The sequence below is a fragment of the Ctenocephalides felis genome, unplaced genomic scaffold, assembly GCF_003426905.1.
Source record: "Ctenocephalides felis isolate EL2017-DRISC unplaced genomic scaffold, ASM342690v1 CF-g0.4_SCAFFOLD_03570, whole genome shotgun sequence".
NCBI lineage: Eukaryota > Metazoa > Arthropoda > Insecta > Siphonaptera > Pulicidae > Ctenocephalides > Ctenocephalides felis.
Window position 1 is genome coordinate 10,798,005 of NW_020539724.1, and position 20,515 is coordinate 10,818,519.

The 20,515-nt window shown below is 28.3% G+C and overlaps 3 protein-coding genes across 4 annotated transcripts in view; 1 reads left to right on the forward strand and 2 right to left on the reverse strand.

Moving 5' to 3' along the window:
• Nucleotides 1-116: 116 nt before the first annotated feature.
• Nucleotides 117-16,276, reverse strand: LOC113383369 (V-type proton ATPase 116 kDa subunit a-like). The gene is made up of 7 exons (XM_026621641.1): nucleotides 16,173-16,276; nucleotides 6,401-6,542; nucleotides 4,949-5,125; nucleotides 3,073-3,186; nucleotides 1,392-1,622; nucleotides 431-575; nucleotides 117-289 (listed from the first exon to the last, which is right to left on the reverse strand). Exons 2-7 carry the CDS (start codon nucleotides 6,515-6,517, stop codon nucleotides 117-119), a joined length of 957 nt encoding a protein of 318 aa, XP_026477426.1. The 5' UTR covers nucleotides 6,518-6,542; nucleotides 16,173-16,276.
• Nucleotides 16,277-18,391: 2,115 nt separating this feature from the next.
• Nucleotides 18,392-20,515, forward strand: part of LOC113383373 (muscarinic acetylcholine receptor gar-2) — a 103,335-nt gene continuing 101,211 nt past the window's right edge. The window contains exon 1 of the mRNA XM_026621644.1: nucleotides 18,392-18,460. The gene's annotated coding sequence lies outside the window, so the exon portion shown is untranslated. The remainder of the gene's footprint in view (nucleotides 18,461-20,515) is intronic.
• Nucleotides 18,453-20,233, reverse strand: LOC113383328 (thiamin pyrophosphokinase 1-like). Of its 2 annotated transcripts, none has more exons than XM_026621602.1 (6): nucleotides 20,126-20,233; nucleotides 19,546-19,718; nucleotides 19,273-19,433; nucleotides 19,126-19,212; nucleotides 18,797-19,064; nucleotides 18,453-18,724 (listed from the first exon to the last, which is right to left on the reverse strand). In XM_026621602.1, exons 2-6 carry the CDS (start codon nucleotides 19,691-19,693, stop codon nucleotides 18,597-18,599), a joined length of 792 nt encoding a protein of 263 aa, XP_026477387.1. In that variant the 5' UTR covers nucleotides 19,694-19,718; nucleotides 20,126-20,233; the 3' UTR covers nucleotides 18,453-18,596. The 2 variants fall into 2 exon arrangements, with proteins under 2 accessions (XP_026477387.1, XP_026477386.1); XM_026621601.1 differs by lacking the exon at nucleotides 20,126-20,233 and adding an exon at nucleotides 19,818-19,957.

Consider the following 20,515-nt stretch of genomic DNA (forward strand, 5'->3'; position numbering starts at 1 on the left):
CCTGCAAAAATCATAAAAACTTAGGACTACTTCAACTTGAAATGAAAAACAGCAATGGTATGGTAATGGTATTTACTGAGCCGTCTGTCAAAGCTTTTTGCACGAGTTCTAGATCATTAACGGGCACCCAGCATTCGCCTATTAAACATTTCTGAGTCACATCCATGTTGAACAAATTCATCGTGTGATAAATTGCTTTCATCTTGCGCACCATAATCTTCCAGTTCATTAATTCTTTTGCGACGCTCACTAAAACGCGATGACGATGGTCGTGAGTCTGATTTAGGACCTAGATAAAGAATAAATGGATAAACAAGTCATTTTATTTAGGCCTAGGAAAACAAACCGACTATTAAATATCATCTTCTGAATTATAAGTATTATTTTAATTATTTTACCATTTTCACAAATCAGCAAGTCTAGTTTTTACACCATGAGCATATCCTCGCGTTCGGCTGGGACACTCGGGCAGGATACAAAGATGCATGGAAACCAGTGCACACTTTTTTCAGACGAGTTTTTAATTCTTCTCCTTGGAAAAATGCAACAAAGACAGTTTTGTATATTTCATTGCCCTAGAAAAATAAAAATAGCGCGATATTACATTGAATATATACCCTGCAGTAGTTGCATTTAAATCTTATAATATAGGGTGGGCCATTTAAAAATTGGAATTTATCGATAGCAACTTGCCTGTAGGCCACACAGTGCGGAATTCGAAGTTGCGATATATGGGACAAAAACTAAGAATTTTGAGATCTTTCTAACGATGTATAACGCTTTATATGTTTCCTTTACAGAAATATCTAAACATTAAGATCACTAGATCACTAGGGCCACTTGATGGACCACCCGTTACGTGAAAGTCTTAAAATTTTCAAATTATTTAAAGTTACTATATCGTTATAAATGCCTATCAATTATATTTTTGCAGCCGGCACCTACTGTTCATATTTGAAAACGGACAATCGATTTTTGTTTGAATGACCGCTTGCGTCAATATATTCTGAAGCAAAGTAATATACCTCTACCTGTATTTCTTTTTATCCGACCAATACAACCATAACAATTGTTGAATCAAAACAGATCAGATCCGAATCAGCTTAAATTATTTCTATTATTTTATGCACATTTTTCTATTAATCGTGCCTTGAGACAAATTGCTGGAACTTCCCAGATCGAATTAAAAATTTGAATATCTAAATTATTGTGGTTGCTTATTTTTCTCAAAAACTGCTATTTTTACGACGACTGGACCCGTCTTCGCAAAAAAACTAATTACCACTTTTCCCAAAAAATTATTAAAAAAATTTTTTTGGTACGGAAAGTTCTAGCAATTTGCCTTAAGGCACGACGCCATGCGCCGCACTAGTTTTTATTCCTGCTCTTACCGTAGTGGGGTCCTCTAAAGGTTTATCCAATTCCGCCCTTCTCAAAAATACGTTTCCTCGAGAAATACGCCAAAGCATTCTCTCGAAAGCTGGAACCCTGGCCCTTTGAATCACACCTGCCACGAACCCAAGTCGGCCCCGGTTGACGGCCTGTTGGGTTCCATCATCGTGGACGGCGTTTGCAGGCATCATATCTGGGGTAACTGCAGCTTCTTGTTCGGCGAAAAATTGCTGAGAAGACGGTAAAAACATAGATAATCTTCAGATTTCACTGTATACATCCTACAACTCTAAAATTATACTAAACGTGATGAAAAATTATGATTATTTTATGTTAAGGCGCTTTAAATTCGATGTTCCATATCTAACCGGTACCATGCATTGTGCACTAACCTCGAGCTCAGCTACATTTCAGGTTAAAACCAAATCTTGCGTACCGGTTGTTTATGGGACAGGGGTTAAATCAAGAACTTGACATTTTTTTCGAAACAAAACTAAAGAATTGAATTAATTTTAATGCAGTTTGATACAGGTTCATTCAGATCATTCAAAAATATCACGGAATTATCTAAATATAAGTGTTTACTACCCCTTTAAGTGTTTACTACCCAATTAACGATCGGGTTTTTTTTTGTGAAAAGTGATCTAAAAGAGCAGTTTTTTTTATTTCGGATTTTAGAAGTTTAATTGATGTAATATGTGTTTCTGATAACATTTTCTTTTTTTATTTTAACAATTTAAGAATTTAATTATGCTTGTACACCAAACAGAACTTAAGAATCCTTTAAAAAGTTGGCTTAATACTAATTGGTTCTACAGATGGCAACCTAAACAATTATCGTTTCTGTATATATAATATATTTTTAATGATAAAGTAGTTTGTCAATAAATAAAGCAAGTCACCTAGTGACATAATCAATCTAAATTGATAAGCTAGTATTTAGTTTGTGTTCAGCAGTTATTGAAAATACATAGTAGGGAAAACATCAAAGAATTGCTGCCTTGGTCAGGTATAAACATACATTTGAAAATTGACTTTTTAATTAATTTATATTCATAATCATGATTATAATTGGGCAGTTGTAAAGTACTCGTTATATAAAAATAATGCGTAAGTAATAATACATAGATAATTTTTATACCAATTATTTGCGAATCCTTGTTTTATTTTGAATCGATAATAATTTGAATATTGCTAATCAGGAATTGTTGCAAGATGCCTTATTATGCAAAAAAATTGTATTTATTTGTATATTTAAATTTATATTGTATTTTTAAATTATTGGTGTATAGATATTTGGGACTTCTAATTAGGCAGTTGTACCATTACTTACATTATTATTATTATCATTATAATGATTTATGCTAAACCAGGAAGTTCAGGTCTACATGACTACTTTGAAAATGCACAAGAAATTTATTTCCTCGTTCTATGTTACATTTTATTACCGGCAAAAGGGTTTTTGTTGTTTTTTGTATACGTAAATAAATACTAAACCATTTTAAATTAGTACAAATAGAATATCCGAGTAGTAATGTTCTGAAAATAGATTTAATGCAATGATGAGAAAGCATAATAGACGTGTTTATTTTCGCATGGCGTGAAACTTTGTCGTAGTAATGGACTTTTATGGACACATGGGTAAAACAAATATTTACAATTATAAATACAAATTATTACCTCAGTTTTTTCTAAAATATTAAGCAATTCCGTTAACTCCAGAAAATTTGACTTTAGGTTCACAGCGTTTTGTGAGAGTTCCATAATCTCATTTTCAGTCTTCTCCAGTCTGGCCTGTAAAAAAATAAAATATTTATATTTTTCATCAATATTTAAAATTATAACACGTTAGTTGCCATGTCTCACGTTAAGGAGTGTCATGTCAGACAGATACGATTTTTACTCTGTTTTATTTAGCAATCAGAAATACATAAGGATTCCTATAAGCTAAATTGACAATATTTGAGAGTAAAGAATTGGAAGGAGAAAAAAAAGCTTTATATAGGGCCATGTCAGTCACATATGTATGCTATGAAAAATAGTGTTTTTCCAGAAATTTTGTAATTTTTTTGATACATTGAGTTTTCTTGATATATTTTTAACTAAACTATCTAATAAAGTTACCATGGCCTATGTAAAAATTTTCACTTTTCAAATACTTTGTATTGGTACTGGATTCAATCGTTTCAAATTATATAATTGGAGCAAATAAATTACCCAGCAGTTTCTTCACAAAACAAGAGATATTTTTATGACAAAATTCATTTATTGATTGAAACATTTACTTCGAGATCAATAATTTCCTTATCAAAGAAATTTTAGTAAATAAATACCTATCAAAATACTTTGTATTCATAATTGAATACTGACTTTGATACGTCCCCAATTTTCTCATTCAGACATCGATTCAAACTATATAATTTGGGTAAATAAATTACCCAGGAATTTCTTTAAGAAATATACGATATTTTTTTAATGCCTTCCATATTATCTATATTCATGATGATTAAATTTTTCGGTTAAAATATTTACTAGGTATCTGGAAAAGAAGATCGATAAATTTCCTATCTAATGAATTTTCATTAAAAAATTCCAGCCAATCTGTAAACTACTTTCTGTTCATAAATAAATTTAGACTTTGATGTGTTTCCAATTTTATAAAATTATATTTTACAAAATAAATATCCAAATTCAATCCTATAAGCTGTTTAGATGCTTTGACTTAACTAACTACATTGGTTTTTATAGATGACACCCAAATATTTGTCCTAATTTTTTTGATGATTATTTTTACAATTTTTTTAATAGTGAGATATTTGCCCTATTACAGAAATTGTAATAATAATATATTATACAGAGATGGTGTTCGGACGTACTTTCGTTTTATTATATTGGCCATGAAGGTGACAACTTTCAGGGCATTTAGCTTTACACAGAATGGTTGCTACCCCTGGTAGAGGGGGTAGAGGAGTATTTTAATTAAACTAGTTGTTTACTTCTAAAAGTAAAGTCCGCGTAACAACATGTATAATAAATAACCAATAAATATATCTTCTTTCATTATAACTTAGTAACAAGGCTTGTAATTAGAACTGCAACAAATACATAATACACAAACAAATCAGAGTTTAATACAGTCCACAGCTACAAGGGTTAAATTATAACCCAACAACCTGAATTATCGAAGGAGAGTTTTAATAAATTTTCTAATTACGTACACAGATGTGTTTGGGTTGCCATCTGTCGAAAAGACTAGTATTAAGTCAACATCAGCATAACAACTTATAGGACTATTAAGTTCTGATTGCTGTTTAAAAATAACAAAAAAAAATTATTAATTATTTTATTGATTCAGCAGTGCCTGGCAAAAGCTAATTGCACTTGGAAACATATTACTATCTATTAGTTTAAATTATAGTTGATGTCACTACTGCTTGACATCAAAACTTTCTGATTCTAAAATCCCGTAGCTCTAAATACTAACCACGAGGGATTTCCTTTACAATGTCGGCATTCGTGATCATGAAATATTTCGATTGAAAAATTTATTAGTTACCTCGAGGTCAATAATTTCCCTCGGATTAGGTGCGACTGGCAACTCGCTTAGAGGAGGTATGGCCACGTCGTCTTTATTGATTTCGGCTTCGACGTAGCGGAGTTTCCTTTCCATTTCATCGCAGCGTCGGACCTCGTTCACGAATTTTCGCTGGAAGGAATTCACCTCGGAATTCAACTGGAAAAATGGAAATATTGTATTGTTTCATGTTTGGGTACTATAAAACTATTTACGGAAATTAGTGGGTACTTTTACGAATCATTTGCGTAAGCGCGATCAATTAAAAAGATTACTAACTCCACATACTACCGCGTATGTATTTTCCTACTTTCTTGCTAAGTTTAACACTGTATAAATTAATTTTATTTTTTACAGTAAAGAAAAATAGTTATATTGTATTGTTTTATATTAAAAACCTCAAAAATTATTTACGGAAACTAGTTGCTATTTTTGTAAAAAGTGGCAGGAATAGCTCACTCAGTAGCTGTAAAACGAAGGTCAATAAAATAAAAAAATGTAAAAAAAATAAAAAAAAAATCAAATATTCTTAAATAATGAAAGTGACAACTGAACAGAACAACAAAAAATAAGCTAATTATATATAAAAATTAAACATTGTATTCCTATTTTTTCAAATTTAGATAGTATAGTATATTTATCAACATACAAATTCAAATTTTCACATAATAATATTTTTCATTGCATTCTTGATAATATGCTCAAAACGTGATCACAATCTTTATTCAGAAAAATTTAACAATACGATACTAACAAAATTACTGGTCAATATCATTGTAAAAATCTCATTATTGGATATTTATTTACTAAAATACCATAAACAGTATTATTGAATAATAATGTAATTATAAATGCACTGATTTACAGATTTTAATAGGGCACTACTGTGTCTTACATAAGAGGCAGTGCCAGTTCAAATCCAATTGCAAATTTGCTCGTTTTTGTCCATGATAATTTAAGTTGCTGTTATAGAATGTTTTTGAATTGCTGAAAAATTTTGCTGAATTATTTTTTTGTTTTATTCAAATTCTATCACGTATTGACTCACAAAAAGCCTTTATATAATCATAAGTATTGTACAATATTTAATCATAAAACACAAAGTGGAGTTGGACACAAAAGTCTAATCAGTAGATTTCAGAATAATTTGTTAAATACCAGGAATAACTTTTTCGCAAAAATTGGCCGATATTATTTTTTTTAAATTTACTTTTATAAATTTAAATCTGTTGTTATAAAGAGGAAACAACGAGGAAATTCAGTAGTTTTGGTGGATAATTATATTAGGGAAGAAAGTTACCACCGAATGGTAACCCGATTAGTTGTTGTTTGTATGGAGTTTATAGAAGTGAATTAATAGTAGTAATGTATATGAAATGGCACTAAATTATTTTTTTATCAATAAGTTATTATATTAGTGATTATTTTATTTACATCTCTGAATTGAACCGTTCCAGCTTCTCCCAATTCGGAGACAGTTGAATAGGCGGCTTCAGGCTGGATGAACATCTGGCAGAGCGCCATCTCCTCACTGCGAAACATTGCCCCCATGATGAGGCTGGTGTGGACCTCACTTCTGGAAAAGGTTAGATTTATAAATATTACTTTATGTATATATATATATATATATATATATATATATATATACAGCCGACTCTTTCTCACTAATCCGAAATTTTGATAGACCGACACCTTCCAATAATCCGCCACCTTCGCGACCAAATTTTGTGTTTTTTTTTGGGAAGTTTCAACGTTATTTCCAAAGTCATATGTTAAAAATTATGACTTTTTTTCTAAAATACAATAATCCGACACCCTCCAGATTTTAATACCTAATAAAACGTTGAGGTTACCAATACACTATATATAATATATATTACCTATACACTATTTTCATTACATTATTTTATTTCTGTTGTTTTGCAGAACTGATTATTTTGAATACCATTTTAATCAAATTGTAGAGGATTTGAATTGTACTTAGTTTTATCAGGAGTTGTATTGATATTTTAATAACATTGAAATATCTTTCAGCATGTGCTAAGTGATAAGATTTGTTTAACAAAATGCTGTTTTTGCAATACAATAAGTAATAATAAGGTGTTGAGCAAAATTCCGGGTGATGTTATTGTCGAAATAGGATCTTAATTATATAAAATATGCAAAACCTAGCTTCATCGTAGTACACTTAAAAAAAAAATTATAAAAATTATATAATAGAAGCATACAGAAATATTTAGTTAAGATTTGTTAACAGATATTTATTAGTAATAAGTTTATTAATCATATATTAGTTAGCAGATTAATAATTTAATTATCTATTAATTTTGTTAAAACTTAAATTCTGGAAATAATTAAGCATGACAAATACGTTAAAAATTCCTTTTGATAAGATGCAATTAAACACATGATTTAACTCAAATAAAATAATTTTAAATCATTTTTATCGCAAATATTTACTTCATTCAAACAGTATCAATATCGTAAATGTACTGATTTTATTGACTTTTTTGCATATCTGTTCAATACAGTTGCCAACCCAGAAATTAGATTAAAATCAATTAGATTATTCTATAAAATTTTGAATTTCAATATGTTTAATAATAAACTTATCGTAAGCCAAATTGTATTTATAACACTTGAAATATTTGAATAACCCTTTCAAATAATTTAAATATCGTGCACTGATATGACTTTTTTTTCAATTTAGTTTACATATTGTTACTTAATATATTAGGTATTTTTTTCACTGAAGTTAATAATATTCTATAAATAATGAACAAGTCGCATGTCCAAATTTATCATAAAGAACATCGAGCTCATGATAAAAATTGTTATTTATAAATAATATGAACTATATTTAATATAGTTTAGTCCCTGGATCCTCCTCTTAAACCTTCTCAATCGTCAATTTAAAATCCATTAGGGCTGCATGGTTAATCCACCGAGGTCTTTCCTAAGAATAGTTCTAGTTTTCTTACCTGTATCTAGTTGGATGTTTCTAATCCTCAATCCTTGGATCACTTAACTTAGTCCCAATATTTCTTATACCAAGGACTTCCCTAAGAATAATTCTATTTTCCTTACCTGTAGCTAGCTGGATGTTTCTACTCCTCTATCCTTGGATCACATAACTCAGTCCCTATATTTCTTACACTAAGGGCTTTCCTAAAAATAGTTCTATTTCTCTCACCTGCAGCTAGTTGGATGTTCCTAATCCTCATTATTTGAATCACTCAACTTAGTCTCCATATTTCTTATACCAAGGACTTTCCTGAAAATAGTTTTATTTCTCTCACCTGTAGCTATCTAGCAATCCTCGATCCTTGGATCACTTATCTCAGTCCCAATATTTCTTATACCAAAGACTATCCTAAAAATAGTTCTATTTCTCTCACCTGTAGCTATCTAGCAATCCTCGATCCTTGAATCACTTAACTTAGTCCCAATATTTCTTACACCAAGGACTTTCCTAAGAATAGATCTATTTCTCTCACCTGTACCAAGTTTGATGTTTCTAATCCTTGATCCTTGGATCACTTAACTTAGACCCTATAATTCTTATACCAAGGACTTTCCTAATAATAGTATCTAATCTTCAATCGATGGATCACTTAATTTGGTCCCAATATTTCTTATACCAAGGACTTCCTTAAGAATAATTCTATTTCCCTTACCTGTAGCTAGCTGGATGTCCCTAATCCTCAATCCTTGGATCACTTAACTTAATCCCCACACATTCAATATTAATGACAGTTGTCTGGCAACTAAATGATAGGTAATTGACTCAATTTCGAAATGATATCTCGAACATCACGTGTGTAGGTAATCACAATCGCATTATGATAGCGAGTATTGTACTTGATAATTGAGAATGATTCGAAATCCAAAAGATTATTTAGGTTTTCAAACGACTACATGTACGTAAGCAAATAAATGCCAAAGATATTTGTCTGATCTGATATGGTCTTGATGATAATGCACTGATTTTGTATATTACATCCATAAAATAATTAGCAAGAATTGTAAAACCATCAGAAAATATATGAAGATGTTCATTCAAATCGTGCAACCAAGTTACCATATAAGTAGAGACATTGAGGAATTCAAAATTTCTAACACAGTTCCATTTAGATAAATAATTCATCAACGCTTTTTGTTTTGGCAATGGCAATGATACACATCCCACATATAATTTCATCTATTTATATTTATTTATTGAAGTAAAACTTCTCTAGGCGCGAGTAGGGTGTAAATCCGTACAAATGCAACGGAAGTGCGTTACGGCAGATAAGATAAGATAATAGTTGAGAGCCAATGATTCGTCATTCGCTCACGATGATATCATAACTATACGGGTCGATTGTGATTGGTCGTCGCATTTGTGAATAGAGATCTGTCGTTGTATGCGTAACGGCATCAACAAGGAAATCGGCATAGATAAATAAAAAACCTAAATTTACATCGTAGTACAAATCTTGATTTACTAAAAAATGTCCGAATCAGAAGAATATTTTACTCAGTTACTTGAAAATATTGATTAATAAGATTAATGATTAGTACGTTGATAGATTAATTGATTAGGAATTATTTCTATATTATTCGTAGTTTCTATAAATCTTTGAAGTAATTAGAATGGAATATATTTTTAGGCAAGACAGATATTACAGCTGTTCAAAGAATAAGATTATATCGCCAGCAAAAAAGTGAAAAAAATACAAGCAGTCAATGAATGTATGTTGATTTTAATTATATAAAGTTCTTTAAACATAATTATTACATAATAAAAAATATTTAACGAATATTATAGAATTTATTATACAGCAATTACTTTATTTCTCTAACAAAGGTTCATTTCTAAATGCTAATTACAATGACAAACCGATCATGTCATATCTGAAGTATGACTTAAATTACATTATTTTAATTTTATATATATATATATATATAATATATATATTTATTTCCTTAAGATAATATAAAGATTTATGATCTTTCAATAAAATATATCCCCAAGTTTTCGAACAGCTGCAACAATAATTAATTTTTCAAACAATATCAAATTGCTGATAACTATTCAAGAAATTAAAATTATCAATATTTAATAGAGATTAGATAAAACATAAGAAAAATACAATAACTTCAATCTGTGGAAATAATTCTGAGTTTTATCATTGTACGGTGGCTGACATATTTTTATTGTAGATAATCTAATTATGAACTTTGCAGATAAATGTTAAATAATTAATAATGAATAATATGAATAAATTTTTGTTATATATGAAATTCGTACTAATTGTTCAGTTTTTTGCACTTAATTTTGGCGCAATACTTTTAGAGCAGCATTGCTGACTAATAAAATAAGTAAAATGAAACAATTTATCATTATTTTTCATTTATTTTATTTAAATTTATCATTATCATTTTATCAAATAATTGTAGTTTCTATCATTAATCTACTAGTAGGACGTTAATTAAATTCTTTAGTTCCAATTAAGAATAATTTTCAAGGCTTTTTTACCCAGTGTGTTAATTCAGGTTTTTCACAAACATATGTTATTTTTTGCTTGTGAACAAAACTATAATTACAATAATTGAAATAAAATATATACATAAATATATGTAAAATAAAGTTGATATATCATGTATGATTCCAGATAATTAGACTAATCATGTTTAATTTTTTTAACATTTTTTTTGTTATCCCAATAAAGACCAGCATCCTAATTTCGTTGCTGCTTTTTTCAAAAATGTAAATGTAATGTAAATAAATTTTACATTAAAGAAACAAAATATGTGCAAAATCTTGAATTTTATATTGACGTAACATATACGAGTACTATAAATATAGGAAATTTTATTAGATCATCAAATTCAAAATTTATATAAGATCTCTATATGTCAGCAAACATTTTAGCCTCTTTTGGAAAATAAAACTAAGTAATTAAAATTGCGTAGCTCATCTGTAATAATTTAAGTAAAATAAATAAATAACTTTAAACACATATTTCTGAACAACACTGAAAATAAAATAAATCTCCATCCAGTATGAGGATATCCTTGTACCATAAATAATGTTATGAAAATTTATACAACATTTGTTGATGTAACGCCCAATTATATAAACCAAATTATATAATACATATATATATATATATATATATATATTATATAATTTTTCGTTGTTCTTATTATTAAAATTTATGTTTGGTTTCGTTTTATCCAAGGTTAAGACGAGAAACAAGTTGGCCCTGACCAATTCTGCAAATGAGTAAGATTCATTCATGAAGTGACACAGACGTCTCAATGATGTGAATTTTTTATTATTTCGTTATTGTTTTTAAAACGATTTTATTAAATGATATAATAATAATTCTCCCTGCAATTTCCATAAAATAATATATAGAATCATATAGGAATTGGGTTCAAAATGAGGTCAATGGAGTAAGAAGTCCTGAACTTTGTAAACAGTGCTCTGTCGATAGTTTCTTTCTCCCAAAGTTTTATTAATTAATGTATTGAACTCGGTATAGTTGCTATATACAAGTATATAAAATTAAGTTCTCCATCCAAAATAATAAAATTCAATGATGATGAAGACGTCTTATGTCTTAGTACAATTGCAATATCGTGCATCGAGCTGACATGAACGAATTCATCGTTCAATTACAGTTCGTTAAATTAAGTCTTTGTAAAATTAAACGAGGTCACGATTCTTAGGGATCCAACCAATGAATTTATACGAGGATATATATAATTTAGAAGGCATAATATCAAGTAAAGAGGAAAAGGATCATCTTTTCCTGATGTCATGAGGAGTGGATTAAATCTAGTAACACCAATATCAATAAAATCTTGGGGAACATCTGGTAGAAGAAAGCATTTATCCAGAATTTCAACAAATTCTCAGAAGTCACAACATAAATGAGATATCAAAACATCCTAATTAACTTCCCGTAGGACAAGTTATAGTAATCGCAAAAAAAATGAAAATAAATATTTTTATATATTTTTAGGTTTCAAAACCTTCTGAACATTTAGGCATCCTTTAGAAAAAATGGATGTACGTGTGTGTGTGTGCGGATACAAACTTTCGTCGACGATTTCGGGAACATGGATGAAGCGATATGAATAATTCAAAAAACATTCGATTCATATTGATAAGGAGACGTGTTGATTAGTTCTTGGCAAAAGCAGGTCAAGTCGTTCCGAAGATATGGGGCAGAAAGTGCCAAAAACGGTAACTCAGTTTTTAAGAAAACGGAGCGTCCGATTTGAATCATTCTAATTTTACTTGTATTAACAAGATAAAAAACTAATCAAATTTTCAAACAAATCAGTGTTTAATACAGTCCACAGTTACAAGGGTTAAATTATAACCCAACAACCTGAATTATCGAAGGAGAGCTTTAATAAATTCTATAACTACGTAACAAAAGTACACTTTTGGGAATCACTAGGCTAAATTACCGTATAATGTTTTTTTTTAAATTTTGTAATATTCATTTTTTTAATCAGGTCAGCAAAGATATTCATACGTTATGTGTTTGCAGATTAGCCCGAAGTATAAAATTGATGCTAATTTAATTATATATTTGTTTTCTTTGTTTGCTTGTTGATTAAATCATTAAATACTTGGACGTTGTGACAAATAATTAGCACAATATTGATACAGCATTTATTTGCTTAGAATCTGACAATGGTACGAGATAAATAATGTTTTGTATATATTTATAATATAAATCCTTGTTTTTTCTAAGAATATTAAGAAGCATCAGACGTGGTAAATAATGGTAAATGAAATCTGGTTCCCAAAACGTCCAACATTAACTTTGGTTTTACTTGTACTAATATTGGCTTGGTTAATGCGGAAATAAATCGATTAATATAAATTAATTACTCCAATTTATTATTTGGCTAAAATGTTGATCCACTATCGTTATGTGTCAACATCGACAATTCGATTCTTTCAGGTCGAGAAGCAATTATTTCTGTACTTGAACTATATTTAGTGTTGTCCATTTATGTGGCAATCGATTGAATACAAATAAAATACAACTGACAATACAAAACTACGCCCTTCCGGGAAAAAATCTAGTTCCAACTGTTTGTTTATCTATATCTGGAATCTTTATTATAGATACAATTTCTAACAGCTTGCTCTGATTTCCACGAAATAGGAAATAAAATAAAATATAAGGCCATGTGAAGGCTATTACATGATAATAGGAAAATAATTATTTTGTGGTAAAAATGGCATGTGTTTCTGATTGAAAATGGTGTAAATTATTTTAAATAGAGATTAATACAGAGAACTTGATATCAAGCAGCAGTGATATCTGAAAATTTAGATCCAAATATAATTTAAGGGTCGCTCTGCCCATGAGCTCTATCATACTGCAAAGTTTTTTAAAAATCGCCAAACAAATTTAAATTTTCAAAATTGGTTAGAAATTTTGGCAAAAAATCGAAAAAAAAGTTTTGTACTCTCTTACTGATTATTTTCAAAAACTGCTCGGCTGATCGTCTCTCAAATCTGAACAACAAGAGTTCATCAAATGGCTCTTCGATTTTTAATTCGATGTAACCACTTTTCAAAAACATTGAGGAAAAAGACAAATTTGGCTCCAAATTTGGTACCCATACCTATTTTCAAATTTTGAATCTAAGTAACCACTTTTAAGAAAACGTTTGAGGAAAAAAGACAAATTTTGGCTTCAAATTTGGCACCCATACCTTTTGCAATTTTTAAATCTAAGTAACCACCTTTAAGAAAACGTGAGGAAAGAAGACAAATTTTGGCTCCAAATTTGGTACCCACACCTTTTTCAATTTTGGTGTCAAGCAATTGAGAATGAATTTGGTTTGTAGTTTTTGAACTAAACCAGCAATCAGATTTATTAGCAAAAGCATAAACTTCTTCCAGAAGTAAATAATTTTTACTCAAAACTATTTTTGCTCACAAATTTTAACTAAAATGAGTAAGTTAGTTTTTAATCAGCTCACGCTTAAATATTTTAATATAAATTTCTATATATGCAGGCAATGAAATAACTTATGTTTCATGATGGATATTTGCTTATAAGAGATTAATAATATTAATAATAATTATTTCTATGAAAAAACAATTTCCTAGTTATATACAAATAAAAACTAGTCATTTACTACGATCTAAAAATAATTACAACTAAAACAATTATTTCCACATACAATAATTAGATGTATTCTCTGATGTCGATTGATGTTCGATTAACGAAATTAATTTCCAAAGTCGTATTTAGGGCAAAAACAATCATTATTTTATTAGTAACTTACAAATTTAGTATTCTGTACAAAATTGATGTTAATTAGACAATTTATTTTATATAATTCCTAAAATATTCTGATGATGCAATGAACTCATTGATATTATACAACTAGAGGTTAGAGATCATTTGGAGCTATCGAGAATGTAACTATTCTGGTAATTTTCAACTAATTAGTTATAATTATAAAATTTTACTGAATTCGAATAAATAGATATAAATCTATATTTATTATTTTTATGTTTTCTTATTTTTTGCTATGAAAATATCAGTATATCGCGGTTACTTCTCTAAGTAATAATGCAAATAAAATGTGTTTTGTTAAAGAATATCCTGTGAATTATTTATAATTATACGTATTATATTTGACCTGATTTTATATATATATATATATATATATATATATATATATATATATACATAGATCACGTAAATACAGTATTTATATTGTAAATTTATGTATATTATGCATTTTTATGGTTCGATACACAAAATATTATTGTTATTATTGAACAACTTTACGTTCTCTATTATATTTACCAGTATATTTTTATTAATACTGATAAATTTTATAGATATATCATTTGATAGATAGATAGAAGATATTGATACTTAAGCATATACAAATCCCTTTTTTTACTTCTGAATTAATAATAGAGTATAAAATTTTTATTACTCTACTTAACCTTTACTCGATAAGCATTTATAGCACTTGGATAAATAGAGTCTTAAAGATTTTTTGTTTTAGATTTTTATTTATTAACAAATTTATTTATAAACTAATCAATTTATTCAGATATAAATCAAAGTTCTAGTTTTATATAAAATAAAAAAAAAACTAGGGATCAAACTTACTAGATAGAGTCATTGATTAAGTTATCTTTAAATAATTTAATCCTGTACTTCCTCAAATATTCTATGAATAACCATGAATATATAGTTTTCTATATTTTATTTTAGTTGCAACATGTATCAAATTATATATTAAATTTAATCAAAACTTTTAAAATATTAAAATGTAGTTCTACACTATTTAATATCTTCACATGTCCTATATATGGTCATGTAAAATATTTTTCTCTATATTTTATACTCTATATTTTATTCTCTATATTTTATTCTCTATATTTTATACTATAATTTTTATTTGGTTTCAGAATGAAAACCAGTATATATTTTAATAGTATTTTAATTTTTTAAATTATAAAATGTGGTTCTACACTATTTAATATACATTTTCAAATATCCTATATATATACATTAAATTTCTTTCTCTATATTTTGGGTTTGGTTCCAGAATGAAACGCATAGTATATATTTTAATGTTTTAATTTTTTCAATTTTAAAATGTGGTTCCACACTATATAATATACTTCTTTTAATACTCTATAAATGGATATGTAGAATTTTTTATTTGGCTTTAATATGTATTGCAGTATATATTTTATTTTTTTAAATTTTAAAATGCAGTTGTACATTATTTAATATATTTGTCCAAGTATTCATTATATGGACATGTAAAATATTTTTCTCTATATTTTATATTTGGGTTCTGTAGTATTTTAATAATATTTTGAATTTTGTAGTTAGTTGTTAGAATGTGTCTAGTGTAATAAAATTTAAATTTCTATTTCAAACTCTAGCTCTATAAATGCAATATACATACAACATTATATAGTTTATGTAAACATAATAAAATGTGCAATTATGCGTTCTCGAATATTTGTTACTGATAAGTTATCGTATTTACTCGGTTTAGATACCATCATATTTACTATTTATAAATGATTCAAACGCATAGAAATAGTTTAGAAATTCCTTTCGAATATTTTCAGTTTATTATTTTGAATTATTTGTTACTCACAAAAAATGTTTAGTGTGTTATGCGTAATCGTACATACCTGAGAAAATAGTAATCCGATTAATAGAACATTTTTAACTATTTTTAAACATTTGAATGCATTTTTGTCTTTTTGGTAATCTAACAACTATTTACAATTTTTTTTCACATCACTTGCAAGGACTATTATTTGATGAGTTATTAAAAATAAATTAATTATGAATTAAATAAATAAAAAACAATTAAATTTTAGAATTTATTAAAGCTATTAGTTCACATATCGAATGGTGAACGCATACTAAACACTTGGACATCAAGACTTAACGCATTCAAACATCGCGCCGTTAAAAGTTGACCAACATTGCCAGAGACGTACTCAATTTCTTTTTGAATAAAAAATAACGAAATTATAGAATAAAGATATATATTTTTCTGTGTATCCAACATATAAATGAAGCGACTTAAATTTAAATAAATGAACAAAAGTTTTCAGCAACCAAAAAATTACCAAGGTGGCACCTTGGACAGCCGACACTAAAATTAGAGAAAGGATCCTCTTATATCTTTAAATTTGTTACAAATTTTGAATTGTCATAATCAGATTATTATCATAATTTGGAGTACTTTTATATATGCAGAAACACATATATTTATTTATTTTCATGTGAATAGAAAATTAAACTTGTAACAGTAAATAATGAATACTTATATAGTTAAAACATAGTCATTAGCAAAATATTATTTGTTATCATATTCAGGAATCTCGTAGATAATTTTGGCTTTTGAAATACAACAATGGTGCTAAATAATTGACGAACACTCAATTTTTTAATATATAGAGGTAGTAAATTAAAGAGTTACAAGTTACAAAAATTGTCAATTGGTAAAAAAATGGTTTGAAAAATGGTGCATATTGACGTGATCAGCAAAAATAAATAGGGAACTTCAATAAGGATGTGAAGTTGGAGAAAATATTTCTAAAAGTGGATAAAGATCTTCATTTTTCAATGAAAAGCAAGGATCCATGATATCATAAAAGTTAAGAATGACTTGGTTTACTATAACAAGACCGCATTTGCTTACTAGTTAAAACCACCACATGTTTTAGAGAACATAAATATTTATCGTTGTTTCAAACATTTACGCACGACCTTCTTAAATGTATCTTCGCATCAAATATATCTGTTTTTTGACAGCCATACAAATTTACTACATTTTATATAAATTTATTAGACATTTACTAGTTTGAGTGAATCAGATATCAGGAAGAACGTATTATTAACGTGACCTTTGTTTGCGGATGTTCATATGGCTTTCATTATAAACATAACGAAATCTGTTTTGCATTATCAATGGTTTATGTGTTTGGTGTATTAAATCTCTTAAAATAATCTTGTTATATATTTCATTAGCAGTTAATTATAACGATGGCGATTTGAACAGAGGCGCATTTTGAGCCGTTACAGCCGTTAAAACTGACGTCATTTTGGCGCATTGATATCGAGAAAAAAAATAGCCATATTAAGAAATTTATACAATTTTCCACTTGCACTTAGTCTTTCATTGCATAAATTAAAACATTTACTACGTCTTCAAATGTTTATTTCAAACTATATTTTTTTACAAAGTTTGGCAAGTTCACATTGGCTTTCTACATATTTCACATGGCTTTTATTATAAACATAACTGAATCTGTTAAGCATTATCAATGGTGTATTAAATCTCTTAAAATAATCTTGTTATTTATTTCATTAGTAGTTATTTATAACGATTTGAACAGAGGCGCATTTCGAGCCGTTACAGCCGTTAAAATCGCCGCCATTTTGACGCATTTCGTTATCGAGAAAAAATTACCCATATCAAGAAATTTATAAAATTTTCCACTTGCACTTAGTTTTTCATTGCATAAATTAAAACATTTATTCTTTACAATTTAAAATATTTATTTAAAACTATATCTTTTTACAAAATTTGACAAATCTACATAATTTCATATTTGTATGTTGGTAGTTGTCAAGTTATAAAAATTCAATCTTCAGGTGAAACAACTTTAAGTACTCCATATTGCAAAAAGTAAAGCATTCCTAAAGAGTCTGTGAAACATTAAGTAATAATAAATGTATAGTTCTAATATTCAATACATAAATAAATAAATTATTCAATTATAAATATGTCAACATGTTATTTACAAACAAAGTTGTCAACTAATAAAAGTGATAATAGTAGTACTATGTTTTCCAATTAGTTTTACTAGTAAATTAAATTTTTATATTGTGCCACATAGTTTTCTACAGGAGGCACAAAATGTCAAAATCTATCAATATATTGATATCACAGTCCGGAATGAAGGTATTTATAGACATATTCATATTTTATAAATCTGTTATAAACCCTGATATCAATAACTATTTTAATTATTCCAAAAATAAATTTTGGCTCATTAGTGATGTGATGCATGTCAAATTTATACCAAATAAAAATATTATCAACTTTTATAATTTTTCATACTCATAGACCATAATATAGGATCACTGTTGTTGATTGTCACTGTCGGTGAACCGTCATATGTGTTTGATGTACTGACCATTGCCCCAAATTCCATTGAAACTCCCTCTAGCAGAAAATACCCAAAGTTAATACCTACAGTTTTCAACATCTATTACAAGACAAATCTATTTCACTTACTTAAATTCCATCTTAAGCCAGTTGTCGTAACAGATTGACATTTATTTCCTACAGGCATCAAGGCGCACCAAGCTCTATCTGCAATTAGTTTTTCTGGAATGTGTATTTCATGATGTCCTGGTTGTAAAAGCCAACTAATTGAAGCGCTTGATAAAATAAATATATTCGTTTTTGGTAAAAGTTTGGTTGCCTTGAAAAGAGTATTGATATTCGACATTATTTGATCCATTCTACCAGAAGTCTCTACAATTGCTACAATAGCATCCATCTAAAATGGAAAAGGATAATTGAATCATATATTTTTACCACACAAGGCAATTTTCACATACCTTGATTGAAAGGGATTCAGCTCGAAGCGTAAGTTCTTTCAATGCTTTTGTGAAGTCTGTTTCATTTTGGTCCGGTGTATCGATTACCTAAAAAGACAATTATTACATTTGCACACAGATATTTTATAAACTATGGTTAAAACTTACTTCACTACCTAAATTCATAAACAGTTCTTTAGTTTGTGGTTGTATTGAATCCATATCACCTGTAATCATTTCAGGTGGTAACGATTTGTAATCATAATTGTTTTGTTTTGCAAAGCTTAGCCACCTATCTGTGCCCCCGTCCACCGTAACTCGAATAACAGCTAGAAATAAACATATGATATTATAACAGACTTAAATTCTAGAACTAATAACTAGAATGAACATATAAGAGAGAGATAGATATAAGAACCAACTTAAATTCTAAGTGTATACCATTTTTCCACAGATTAATGATATCATCTGGTCGAGCCCTGATGGGTCGGTTTAAGACTACAACTCCTACATTTTCTGTGTAATGTCCAGATAGATATTTCATTGGATTCCATTGCAAAGTTGCTACAGAATTCGTGATTTTCTTCATTGAATAACATGTATTAAGTAATTAACTACAAATACCAATTTTTAGGTTATCTTTTGCGATTTTTCATATGGATAATTATCAGTTTCATCTACAGTGATATGATTTGTAAAAACAACTGACATACCTATCACAACGTAATACGCATTACATGATAAAGATAAAAATTTTGGAACAATATATTGACATCATGTTTTTAGACAGACGTTTTATTGAATATTTGTCAAGCATAACATATTTACAATACATGAGACAAGTTATTTTGCATATTCACCAATTATTTTTGGCATGGATTTTGTGCTATTTATGTAAGTCGCAAAATAAAATTGAAAAAAAGTAAATATTTTTTGCAAGAGGCTAATATACTATTAATCACAAGATGATGATTAAGGCAATCTGTTGGATGTAGAAGAAATTTCTAGCTTTTATTCTAACCATTGGCTTCTGTTGCTGTTATTTGATGTAGAGTGCGCAGTATATTTATTTAAAATTCTCAAAATTTGCACAAATGTTATTTTTTGCACAATTTTTTATAAATGTCACTTTGACAAATCACTGTGCACGTGTCTTATGTAAATATTATGCAAGTGGACCTTAAGGTTCTGAAATTTACTAACACACCTTTAATGGTAAGGAACTTTGCCAAGCAGAAGGGACCCCTGACATTTAAACGATTTTCGAAACAAATCTATATACCAATTCTCAACTTTCTACCTTATCATTAGGCGGAAATATCATTGATCTTAAAAGTAGACCTTAAAATTTACTAGTATACCTCATGGGTAGGGCACCTTGCCTTGAAGAATGGCCACTGATATCTGAACA

What these genes read in the sequence shown, in the direction of transcription:
- LOC113383369 (XM_026621641.1), bottom strand. Translation starts at nt 6,517, where the DNA reads ATGGGGGCAATGTTTCGCAGTGAGGAGATGGCGCTCTGCCAGATGTTC. An exon ending in GAACGGTTCAATTCAGAGAT is followed by an intron (nt 5,126 to 6,400) that starts GTAAATAAAATA and finishes CCATTTTTCCAG; the next exon opens with TTGAATTCCGAGGTGAATTC. An exon ending in GGGAAATTATTGACCTCGAG is followed by an intron (nt 3,187 to 4,948) that starts GTAACTAATAAA and finishes ATTTTTTTACAG; the next exon opens with GCCAGACTGGAGAAGACTGA.
- LOC113383328 (XM_026621602.1), bottom strand. Translation starts at nt 19,693, where the DNA reads ATGAAGAAAATCACGAATTCTGTAGCAACTTTGCAATGGAATCCAATG. An exon ending in CATTAATCTGTGGAAAAATG is followed by an intron (nt 19,434 to 19,545) that starts GTATACACTTAG and finishes GTTTATTTCTAG; the next exon opens with CTGTTATTCGAGTTACGGTG. An exon ending in CTGAATCCCTTTCAATCAAG is followed by an intron (nt 19,065 to 19,125) that starts GTATGTGAAAAT and finishes TTTCCATTTTAG; the next exon opens with ATGGATGCTATTGTAGCAAT.